This window comes from Battus philenor, unplaced genomic scaffold, assembly GCF_028537555.1.
Source record: "Battus philenor isolate CCGP_79_NKW_IND1 unplaced genomic scaffold, ilBatPhil1.0.hap1 SCAF_10, whole genome shotgun sequence".
Taxonomy (NCBI): Eukaryota; Metazoa; Arthropoda; class Insecta; order Lepidoptera; family Papilionidae; genus Battus; species Battus philenor.
In genome coordinates, this window is record NW_027181662.1 from 6,189,818 (window position 1) to 6,203,022 (window position 13,205).

At 33.5% G+C, this 13,205-nt stretch overlaps 2 protein-coding genes and 1 long non-coding RNA gene across 3 annotated transcripts in view; 2 read left to right on the plus strand and 1 right to left on the minus strand.

Moving 5' to 3' along the window:
- The window catches only part of Sol1, a 365,472-nt gene that overhangs the window by 218,959 nt on the left and 133,308 nt on the right, over positions 1-13,205 (minus strand). The gene's annotated exons all lie outside the window — the stretch shown is intronic.
- On the plus strand, positions 5,658-8,508 carry LOC137926365 (uncharacterized). The gene is made up of 3 exons (XR_011107705.1): positions 5,658-5,777; positions 7,110-7,253; positions 8,387-8,508. It is a non-coding gene; the product is annotated as an uncharacterized lncRNA (long non-coding RNA).
- On the plus strand, positions 9,362-12,074 carry LOC137926016 (uncharacterized). The gene is made up of 3 exons (XM_068769539.1): positions 9,362-9,529; positions 10,143-10,337; positions 11,715-12,074. The coding sequence occupies exons 1-3, from the start codon at positions 9,482-9,484 to the stop codon at positions 11,751-11,753; spliced, it is 282 nt and encodes a 93-aa protein (XP_068625640.1). The 5' UTR covers positions 9,362-9,481; the 3' UTR covers positions 11,754-12,074.

Here is a 13,205-nt window from a genome sequence, read left to right on the forward strand (position 1 = left end):
CAACCTAAAACGGTTCAAAGTTTGTCAAACTTAAGAAAAGCCACCTCCAGCATTCTATGTAATGTTTTAAAATTACTAATCTTTAATTGTTAAAAAGTGACCATCATATAAAGATTACGAGTGAACATGTATTTTTTAAATATTTTATTCTCAATTTATTATTTATTTATTTTTTACTATTGCTCATTTTAAATAGCAGTGAAAGGATCTTGAGCGGCGAACACGAGTCGCTGTACGCAGTGCATGTAGACCCATAAGTGGACAATAGCTCAGACCTGGAGCGACTTAAATCTGAAGTAGTTCATCTACACCGCCGATTACATGCCGCTAAACGACACCACGCGCCTTCAGACACGATATTCGACCGATTATGCGAGGATCTAATCTTTAAGCGCACTGAATACACTCGAAAGCTTAGAGAGACTTCGACGGCCGATTTCCGCACATTCTGCAACCGACAAGATAAGGAGAATGTATGGTCAGTGACTAATCGCCTCCTTAAACACTCGACTCGGCGACAACCTCCTACCACTTTAAAGATAGACACAGGGCACACACATGACGCCCAACAAAGCGCTACAGCTCTCTTAAATCATTTCTATCCCGACGATTCTCCAGACTTTTCAGCCCGACAGGATACCTCTGAGGCCCCTGACGAACCTCCTTTCGCAGTGGAAGAGGTACTGGAGCTACTAAAACTTATGAATGCAAAAAAGGCACCAGGTATGGATGGCCTCACTTCAGACATATGCACACAATTTACACAGGCTTACCCACAGCTAATAACAGATTTATTAAATAGATGTTTAAAATTGCATCACTTTCCCCGACAGTGGAAGCAGGCATATGTCAAGATCATACCGAAGCCTGGTAAATCTGATTACAGTACCCTCGATTCTCACAGACCAATTGGCCTCATCCCTGTTTTCGGGAAGCTGTTAGAAAAGCTCCTGATCAAAAGGGTGACTTTTGTAGCCACGGTCGCAGGCAAACTCAACTGTCACCAATTTGGTTTCAAGGAGCAAACCAACACAACCATGGCGATCTCCTCGGCTCTCGATGTCGTTCGCTCGGCCAAACGAGCTAGAGAGGCCGTCATCGCCGTCTCCCTTGACATCAAGGCAGCATTTAACAACGCCTGGTGGCCAGCTCTATTCGAGGGCCTCAGGCGGATCGGTTGCCCTCGAAACATTTTTTCAATTTTTGAAAACTATGTTCAAGACAGAGAGGTGGTTTTAGATTACGCCGGAGAACGAGTCACTAAGAAGCTAACTAAGGGCTGCGTTCAGGGTTCGGCATGTGGCCCAATTATGTGGAACATTATCCTAGACGAGCTTCTCGAAATAGACCTGCCTGATGGGTGCCATTTACAAGCGTTCGCCGACGACGTCTTGCTCATTACACACCACATTCGTGCTGAAGACCTCCAAGATTTAACCAACTCCGCGCTTGGTAAAATTATTGAGTGGGGTGAAAGTGTTAAACTGACCTTTGGCCCCGAAAAAACACAAGTTATTGCATTCACACCCACAGCCAAAAAATGCTCAATAAGAATGGGCCAATACTGCCTTCCGTTTATACACGAGTTCAAACTTCTGGGAGTCATCATTGACGAGAAATTACTCTTTAATAAACATGTTCAGCACACTATCAAAAAAGCCTCGCGCATATTTAATAGACTTAGTCTTTTCTGTAGACCAACATGGGGGGCACATCCCGAGAACATCCGGACAATCTACATCAGTATCATTGAGCCAATTATGACATATGCTGCTGGTATATGGGGGCAAGCGGCTCTAAAAAAAGGGATAATAAGGCGGTTGTTAAGTATGCAACGAGGCTTTGCCATCAGGATCACACGGGCGTTCAAGACCATATCCACCACAGCCGCTCTAGCACTTGCAGAACTCACCCCACTCGACCTCAAAGTTCGGGAGGTACAGGCACTGGAACTCACAAAACTCACCGGCGCCTCTCATCTTTTACCTTCTGATACAGCTCTAGAACGCCCTACACCACCACACAAATTATTGCACCCCGCTACCAGAGTATCCATTTCTGTCCTTTCCCCCTCTAGAGGTCGTAATTACACAGCACCCTATCCCCATTCTTTGAATATTTACACTAATGGGAGCAAGCTGGAGGACTCCTCCGTAGGAGCGGCATTCGTTGCTTTCATGGAAGGCCGCCAGACTGCTTCCAAAAAATACAAACTTCACTCGTTTTGCTCGGTCTTTCAAGCTGAGCTTCTCGCCATTTCGAAAGCCTGCTCGTGGGCCTGTTCAACATACCCGAACACATACACAATTATTCACACGGACTCACAATCTTCCATCGCCGCGCTGCATAATAGAAGCAACACCCACCCCATCGTCACACAAATTCACAATCAGATACACGCACGCGCGCCAGCTACATTACACTTTACATGGGTCAAAAGCCACACAGGCGTCGTCGGTAACGAGGAAGCCGACTTGGCAGCAAAGAGTGCTGCCGCAATGCACTCTCCACCGGCTTATGTCTACTTCCCAATGAGTTTCGTGAAGAGCGCAATCCGCGCGGAACACAACCGCATTTGGCAGGCTAGATACGAGAGCTCGGCACAGGGTCGACATACCATAGGACTCCTTTCGAAACTCACCGACATAAACAAACTGCGAAAACTCATCAAGACATCCTTCCATCTGACACAACTACTAAGCGGGCACGGGTACTGCAAGCAGTACCTGCACCGTTTTAAAATAATCGATAATGAGACTTGCCCATGTGACGACTCCACAGTACAGACTTTTGATCACTTACTCAGACACTGTTCCCGATTCGCATCCAAAAGACATAACCACGTGACCTTATGTGAAAACCTTAATATATCTCCGTTCAGCTTACCGGACCTTCTCAAGAAAAAATCTACAGCAGAATCTTTTGATGAGTTGGCCCGGCACATTGTCCTAAATCTCAAGGCATTTAACGGTCTGTAGCGCTTGGGCAGCGACTTAAATAAAATAATGTAGCAACTAATATATAATTGTGTATTCCAAATTGTATTGTTAATATGTATAAATTTTAGCTGTATTTACCCGTAAGTGAAAATTGTATAAAAAAATGTAAAAAAAAAAATAATAATAATAATATAAAACGCTGTCGTGCCTCGCAGCTGGGAGAAGAAAGATCCGTATCAAATAGCGGCAACCCTCTCCCAACTGTCTGCGTTTAGTTAAAGCAAAAGATAAATACTGTAAAAAAAAAACACCAGCGATACAAATTAGAATTAATAATAAAAAAATAAAAAAATAAAAAAAGTGGACAATAGCTAAGGTCAAAGGTAGTCGCTTGATGCGAGCAAGGCAAGACCGTCTTTGTCGTAACTGGGGTACGATCCCCAGCGTAAAATTTTTAGTCCATGGACCTTTGTTTCCACGGGCTCAATTTCGACGAAGTTGTACAAAGCCTAGACCGGCTAGCAGCACAACATCTAATACATCAAATGTCAAAAAAAGTCTTATCGGCTGAAATGTTGCGATGATAAGGATTTCCACATCTACTATTATGTTAAAAAGTTCTTGTATTATCTTTTAAAAGTTTTATATGTTGCAAAATTATGAAATTATTTCCTTACGTTTACAGAATATAAAAAGTACATATGGGTACATCACCTACGATAACAAAATTATGTTATTTCGTGCGCATCCATTTAAAGAACAACATTTTTGGAGGTCGTATGTATAAATAATAGTTTTCCTCAATTTTAATTTCCGGCTTTGAATATTAATGAAACCCTATATCAATAATCAAATCATTAACAATAAATACATTATAATTGAAGGGATTTTAAAATTCGATTGATTTAAAAATAAATATTTCTTCGCTAGATTGTATTTTTGGAGTGTATTTTTATTAGTGCTTATAAACTTAAGAGAATATTTAGTGCTTCTATGCTATAATTCTTTTTAATGGAATTTGTTTTTGTATATAACGATATCAATGTTATGTCAATGTTTCAAAAATAAAATTTATGATATCGTTACAATAATGAACGCGTATTAAATTGTATCCAAATATATAATATCTACCTCACACCTCTTTAGTGACTTAATGATGACTAATATGTTCCAACTATTCCATTAGCGAATAAGCACTTAATATTACAACTATAATTATAAATCATTATATATATTTTACGTAAATAACATTTGTGTAAAAAGTATACAATTTTAATTTATATTGCCTTTCTTTAGCTGCCTATTTAAAGAAGTGATACTAATATACTTTGATATGAAATGGTATATCTTCAACACAGCTATGATAATGGGATTTCGTGTTATGTTGTTTAAAAGTAGACCTTGAAGGCCTATAGCAATACAGTACTACTATCGGATATAAATTACTAAAAATATTACATTCTTATTTCTTAATTGAACAAAACGTTTAATAACTTCAAAGTTTGATTTGAATTGATTTACAACACATTAAAACATATTAAAACAGATTTATCTTTTATTCTGCCAATCTTACATAAGATATTTTGGTAGCTGACAAAAATGATTGGGTATATTTTTATTGATGTAGCCCTACTAGAATTTTTTTTGCGTTCGTCTCCATGGTTTTTATGATCATATGAGCCAAGCAATTTAACGTTTTTACATTTGATACAAAAAGAAACCACATTTTGACCTCAGTCATAACTATATAAAAGGCAATTCGTTATTAATTTTATTAGTACGTGTATAAAAATCATCGGTCTATTCCAGTTCGACGTAGTTGAAGATTGCCGAAAATGAAAACCAAAATTTTGATTCTTGTTTGTGCTCTTATGAGTATCCATGTAAGTACAAAATAATATCTTAAGTAAATGTCTCTGATTTATACTGTATCGCATTTGCCTTGTAAAATTTCTATAGTTGGAACAAAAGCTGCCACTATTTAAACACATAGCCCCCGTGCACGTTGGTATAAGTCACCTAAATTTCGCATGTTTGGATCCGGATTATTTACTTTACGCCTTTTTATTTTACGGCGTATGCTCCGTGGTGATATTATATTTGAGTAGTGTTAGCTCAACGGTAGAAGTCTCAAGACTTAACTGTAGGTCACGGGTTAGACTCGCGGGATACAATCTTATGTAATTCACACTTTGTGTTTAATTATATTAGATAGCTACTGCCTACAAACAAGTTTCCAGAGGATGACTAGCAGCGTTCTCTGCGTACCATAATACCACATTGAGATCGCCAACCCGCCTGTCAAGTGTTGCAATTATAATTCCCTTCTCCCATAGATATCTGTGGGGAACGCCTATGCCTTACAGTAGGCGGCTATGACGATATATATTCTACACAAAATTCAACGCATTCCTGGAATCAAGTCTTTATTTACGATCGTAGTTTGAATTACATTTATTCAGTCCTGCGCTATGAAAAAACTCTTTGTACGAGCATTCTTTATTATACTTATATGTACAACACTTTATATGTAATAAACGATTCACGTTTAACTTTTCCCTTCAAAGGAGATTTAAATCGAATAGATATAATTTTATAAGAAAACAAATGCCACAATATGCTTATTGGAAATCTAGACCTATTTCTAGCAGTGGACATCTTTCGATTGAAACGATGATAATGATAAAAATAAGTTGTTTTTTTTTAACTTTGCAGACAGAGGCATTTGATACTGAAGAATCAGTATTATCTAATGAAGTCCATAATCGTTTGAAGAGACAACAGCAGCCACCTTTTCCATCTTTCTTTAAAGAATCTTTTGATAAAATTGTGCAAACAGTAAGTGTTTTCCTACATTTTCATTTAATTAAAATTAATTTAAATTACTTTTGTCTGTCACGTGAAAATCCTGCATTGTAATTATATTGGTAGTATTTTGTAATATAAGTTTTAGCTTTTAATCAGTAACAGCTATGGCAACAATAATGCTTAAAAATATAGTACCGGTGAGTTTCTTTCGCTTATTTTCCCAGGTCTGGGACATTTACTGTCGGAAAGATGGTGAACTTTTTTTGACTTTAATAAGACATGTAATACATTCGTTATATAATAAAGAATTTTTGACCGAAATGGGATAAAGGCTTTTACAATTAAAAATGTTTAACTTCCAAAGACATTTATTTTTAATTTCACTTATATTTGTAACTTTTTAAGTTCCTGCTATTGGGGATCTCTCGTACAACCCTGTCTTGGGTTCACAGGGACAATTTTTAACTAAAAAGTTGTTCATTTTTTCGTATTGTTTTCTCTCTCTTCTTTCATCGTTTCAATATCTCTCTGTCGTCCCTCTTTTTTTCTTTAAATGATCTTTCCTTCCTTCTTTAATACTTTAGCTTTCATGTATCGCGTCTTTTATTCACCGTTTCCTCCTGGACTACTAATTTTTACAATTTTTAAACTGTTTTTTAAAATTCTTTACACTTCTTATTATTTAGGATATCCACCATAGCAGTAGCAGAACATTATATATCGTGGTTCGAGAAAACTTATAAAACAAGCTGACTCTGGACGTATGGTGCACTATGATGACTAGCAAATTAAACTTTAGAAGGAAAATTCACATTCACTATTTGACTTGTCTGAGAATAAACATCTGAACTCTGATTTTCTCGATTCTAACAAATGATCACATATATAAGTAACAAAATATTAATTACATAAATAGAAAAAATACGCATTGCAAATAATTTTATTAATTAATGTAATATAAATAATACTGTTGAGGCAAAATATGTTACGAAATATTCATGTAGTTGACGATTGCAATACGGAGGTGTAATATTAAAAATGTAATTTTGTATTACAATTATTGTCTCAGAATATTAATTCCTGAGACTGGTCAAATTGCTAACAATATGTGGTTAAACATGCAAATATAAATAAAATAAAATGAGTTTCTGCGAAATACATTTAATTCGTAAATGCTTACAATCCATTATAAGACTTATTGTTCAAGTAGTTATTATATTTATGAGTACATAAAGAGTTTACTGGTAATCAACCATTAAAGTCTAGCTGTTTTTGCCTCTAACGATTGCGTCATCATTTAAGATCGGGTGATATCGTTAAGCGTCAGCCAATGTATTGAAAAACATTTAATATTTTTTTAAGGGGAGTAATCCACTGTCGCAATTCCAAAGTGGAGCAGCTGAAATTGCCAAAAACTTTCCACAGCCCCTTCGGTTTAAGAGGCAGCAACCATTTCAGCCAGTTTTTTCACTATTTGGAGATCATCTCAACAGAGTGGCCAAAACTGTAAGTAATATTAATTAATATAGTAATTTTTATTTTCATAACATGTGAATTATCATAAAAGTTACTTTTGAGTGTTGTTTTGTTAATACTCTATAAAAACTATCTCCTAGAGTGAATTCAGTTTTTTTAACATTTTGAATCTGAATAATTTTTTAAGTCATAATCTGTTTACACATACATATGTTGCTATATAGCGTTTTTGCCAGTTATAACTCAAGCTTCCTGGTTTTAAACTGTAGTGTTTTCAGCTGTAGATTTCTTTTGTAAGCGCCGATTTATTCAAAACAATGGATATTGTATTATTATAGTAATATCAAGTATTACGATTTTATAAATGAAAAACATTAAGCAAACAACACGTGGTAAATTATTACGCAAAACTATGACAATGGGTTGAAGTCTTCGTTTTTTCAAATATTATACATCGCATGTTAGAATAACAATATCATTTGTTTATATTATACATAGAAATAAGTAATTTGTCAAATAAAGATTTAAGAATCCTTTTAATATAGTGCGTTGTCTTTTAGTATCAATTATGGTGATCTCTCGTGTATACCAAGAAAAATATTCCAGGAAAGACTAATTTGCTTGAATCTACTATCAAATTAAGCTTGCTTTTAATGACATCAAAAATGAACAAAATTACTACTAAACGCGTCCTGATCTGTCAAGAACCCGGAACAAACACAGTCGCTTTTAAAATATTATTAGTCGAGTAATTAGAGCAATACACTTCCAAGTTTCATTATCGTTTTAAACCATTAACACTTTAATAGTATTTTTCACAAATCTATAATAAATATATATTTTTTTTAAATTTATAACATGATATATAAGATACGAGAGTGTACTGTAAAATCGTGTGTGCAAAGAGTTATTAACTTTATAGAGTCTAGAAAAATATCTAACAATGTATATCTGATTAATATTCGTCATTATTTTTATAGACATAAATGATTAATATATATGTTATGGTATATACGACATGGATATAGTATGTGTATCGATTATGATTGCCGTATTTAAGTGTGTCGATATTTTCTCTATCAATAATGTTGTCATATTTAAGTGTATGCATATTTTCTCTGAATTTATAATAATTAAAATTTGAACGCATAATCCTTTTTCAGTTTGAAAGTTTGGCGGGGATAAGCAGTTCCAGTACAACAACAACAACAACCACTACTTCAACAACAACACAACGCCCAGATAAAAATGATTAAACAAAAATGTATTTGTTGCGAAATTTAAAATAAAAATTATAAATTAAAAGTGACCACGTCTTTTAATTTAACAGCGCTTACTCTAAATATATTAAAAATTCTAACATCTTTTCTGTATTAGTACATTCTACTTCTCAATTTAGCAGACAGGATAGATAATGATCTCATATTTTGAATCGTGGCTTTATATAAAGGATTTTTTTATATTTTATATAAAAAATTTAAACATATGCTTATTCCTGCGGAAAATATATAAGGCATGTAATTTCTATTACTCCTACTAGACTACTAACTAAATATTTCTTGGATTCAGTTCGGGTGTCGGGTCCATCGCGTTATAGGAATAGGATGGCGATTCATATTCGGTTTAAAGAGACTGCAAATTATTGGTGTTCACCTTTACAGAGTTGACTAATTTTGATTTGGTAGCCCGTTACAAAAATAAACTTATCTTTGCTCTTGACAGACCTTTTTTTTTAACTACAGAAAGATTTCACTATTAACCTCTTTCTCCTAACTGCATCGTACTAGTTATGTGTACTGGTTATTTTGTTGACTAGATTGTAGTATTTGTTCACCGTAATTAGCTTTAAGTACTTTTTTAAAGGAACAATAGATTACATTACAGTTTTTTTTTAAACTGGAGTAAATCAGGTCTAGAAGACGTCACTTTGTGACACTTTTCAGTATAGATACGATACTGAAAAGTGTCGATCGTAAAAACTAAGTACTTGATTAACCAGTTAGCGACTTCTTTTCTTGCGATATAACTTTTATTTAAAAAATCTGTTTCAAATAAAACAATGCGCACTTATTATTAATACAGGAAAATGTTATATAAACTCTTGAAGATGTTAGTTCAACTTACACAATATACCAACAACAACCTGGTGTATGCCCAGTATGCATTGAACCATTAAACGGCGTGGAACATAAATACCCGACAGTTTAGAGTAATAGCAATTTTAAACTGACTCGTCATTGGAATAACAGGTCTTAAGAATGTTAAGAAATCTCATAATTCTTTGTATTGTGCTCGTGGTGGATAATGTAAGTATAATGCTAGTTATATTTTTTACTTATTTAGCGTAAAAAACTTGTACAGACATTTTACATTGATATTTTATAACATATTTTGTTACTTTAATAATAACAATAAATAATGAAATGTGTTGCTAAGCGGAAACGAAGATAATTTTCGTTACGGACAAATTGCTAGTAAAAAAATCTTTCTTTGCTCATACAAACAAAGTAAATTAAAACATCTCTCCCTAGCTAACGATATATTTGACAATATTTTAAATTCAATGACAACTAAAAAGAGCGAGTGTCGTTTAAACAAACAATATGATGTACCATAAATAATTACAATAAAAAAGTAAGTAAAACATTAAATAAAAATATCAAGCTATCTAAGAAGCTAATTAATAAATCCGATTTATTTTCTAGGATAGGTTTATAATATTTAACGCTTAGAAGTTTTGGGATGTCTAGTCTACAATAGATAAGCAAAAAAAAAATATTCCGTGTTTTTTTTTGCAATCACATTAAAAAACTATGGTATTTGTACTAATGTTGCTGAATGATATAAATGTTATGTTTATATATTCCAACAATTATTTTTAATTACATATTAAACTTGAGCCTCGTTTTAAATTTAAAGACAGAAGCATTGGTTCGGAGAGATGTAACGCAGACCACACAGCCAAATATCCTGGATACGATCCAACGGAATATTGATCAGCTTCGGATCTGCGTAGATCAAAGCTTGGCGAGGGCAGTAAGCGAGGTCAACGAAAAGCAGTTAGATCCAATACTGAATGTCGTCGGAGAACAACTAAATAGACTTTCTAAAGCGGTGAGTGCACTTAATAGACCATAAAATCTATTAAAGCTTGTGTTATATATCTCATCTCGTGTCTACCACATGAAGAATGGCCCTACCATTACAGATTTTACAAGAAAATGAGATATATTAATAAAACCTAAAATGACATGCTAATTTTAAATTTAAAATAACATCTACCAACACTTAAGTTATTAGTTGTTTAAACAAACAGAAAACAGTTCTACAGCAAAGAATATTATAGACAAGAAATTTGGAAATTTATGTATAACATTTTACAAGGTATAGTGTTGTGTTATATTTATGTTACTAACAATTGTTTTGTATGTGATAATTAATTAAATACAAAAAGAATAACTAGCTATTAACTATTTAACTCCCTCACGGAATTTATTTATTTTGTTTTATATTTTTTAATATACATGCTAGAATACATACCAATAGTTTCATTATAATAAACAAATTAGTACAAAAGGCGGTGTTATCACACGAGGCAATCTCTTACAGAAAACCATAGTATGAACACAGTAGAAGTATAAATAGGGCTGCCTAAAAAAGAATTGTCGGTTACAGACAAGTATTACTTTTAGGTTAAATACTATAAAAGATAGATACCGAGTTAGTACTATAATAATAAAATAAAAATTAATGTATTATATGTAAATATATGAAAAGTTATTTAAAAATACATTGTGCAAACCTGCAATTTCAGAACAAAAAATTTTTGAATAAAATCTTTTAAAACATGAAAAATAAATAAAAATACACTGCAGTGGTAGACTAGCGGTTAAGTACTAATACTTGCTATCGTAAATCACGAGTTCGGTTCCCGTAAAATAATCTTATATATTTAATAAGCTAATTCTTTATAATTAAATAACATTTTGCGCATTAATTATATAGGATTGCCACTGCTTACAAGTTTCAATAGGATAGGCAGTAACATCCAACCCGCTTGCGAAGCGTGGTAATTGTGGTATATGCCCTATAGATATTTTTAGGAAAGGCCTACGCCTTTCAGTGGCCGTTTACGGCGTGAAACGACCAAGGAACTTAAATAGATTATTAAGAGTGTAGTAAAGTTAGAAAATAACACTCTTCAGTCTGTTTTTAAAAATATCTTTAACAATTAATTCTAGGAAAGCTATGTATAAGATCAATAATCTAAATTCGTGTCAATAACTCATGAGGAAGTTTTTGTAAAAACTTGTCCGGAAAAAACATTTTTTTTTTGTTTCTTAGAAAACCGATTTCAAGGACGGCGTTTATTTTCGAATAAAGATTGTTTGTGACATAAATTATTTTTGTATTCATGTTATAACGTGAGAACAAGTTTTGTTATAACAGACATTCTGTGTATTACTGATGATATTTTTTTTCTATTTACAGTACTCAGATTTATTGGCGTCTAATCCATCAAAGCAATGAGGAAGACGAGATATATAATCAGCTGAACTAGTTTTAAAACGGAATTAAAGGGAACTTGTGACCAAAACATCATTTGTTGTTATTATTAATCGGACCTTTTTTGGACATCTTTTTTATACTCAATGGTATTTTTAAGCTAAAATGTTACTACAGGCCTGTCTTGAAGGAACATTATTTATTATACAAGTAATAAAAAGGACAAACAATTATTGCGTTTTTATAATGTAATATTATATTTTTTAATTAATTAGCTGCATCGTTCCTGCGAATGTATTAAAACAATAAAGAGAATTGTATTTTTTGTATTGTATTTACATAACTTAAGTTACTTAATACTGTAAAAACACAATTAATGCTATAATTATTTTGTGCAATTAATATATATTACAATCATAATTTTTTTTATTTCCTGAACCTCTACGTTTTTTATTTCTTATTAGTCATGAACAATCTCTTTCTTGAGTAATGAAAGTAGAGCCCAGCGGTAGAGGACTGAGGCTGTCGTTCGTCTATCGGGATACAATCTAATATTATAATTCACAATTTATGCATTATTTATAGGTATTTAATGGTAAGTAACGCTTGGATAGCAATAAAATAATGTAGAAATTAAAATATGGTTGAATAAAAGTCTTAAATTATATTGTTTATATATGTAAATTTTAGCTATACTTACGAAAACGAAAAATTGTGTATAATAATAAAACGTTGTCTCGACTCACAGCTAGAAGAAATATCTGTATCAAATAGTAATCCCTCTTCATCTTTTCAACCGATATACACCCACTGCAAGTCATAGGCCTCCTAAATCTATCTATTAGTAACTTATTGAAACTGCCGCTATGCTATATCTTCTTAACCTTTAACTGTGGACGCGCGGTCTCACAGACCGCTTGCAGTTTGTAATTTTTTTGTTTACCCCATTCCCTTTGCTCCCCGCGTTTAATGCTTTCAGTAGCTTTAGTTTTAACGCCGAAACGTATGTTGAGATGAGAAGTTGTGTCGGCGGCCACAAATTAGCTGTTATTTTACTTTATACTTTAACCGCGGTCTGTCAGACCGCACGTCCACGTTTCCTGCGTAAATAATATAAACGGTGACTTTTTTAATTTGATTGTTTTATGTTATTTTCATTTAAAATGTCAATGAATATTGAACGAGAAGATGGCCTATGCTCATTTTATGTCGCATTCTTGACTTGTGTGGTATAAATGCTCATGTACTACACAATGAGCACCAGAGCCAAAAAAGAGAAAGTGGAATATTCCTTAAAAAAAAAAGCAAGATCTTTAGTCGTTCCGCATATGCAAAGACGAGCAATAAAACCAAATATTTCAAACGAATTAAAAATGACAATGAGGCGATTTTTATTAGGGGCAGATATGCTCCTAGATGAACCCCCCCTAGCCAGGAGAGTGATTCATTAAAGCGAAAAACATGTCGTCTTTGTCC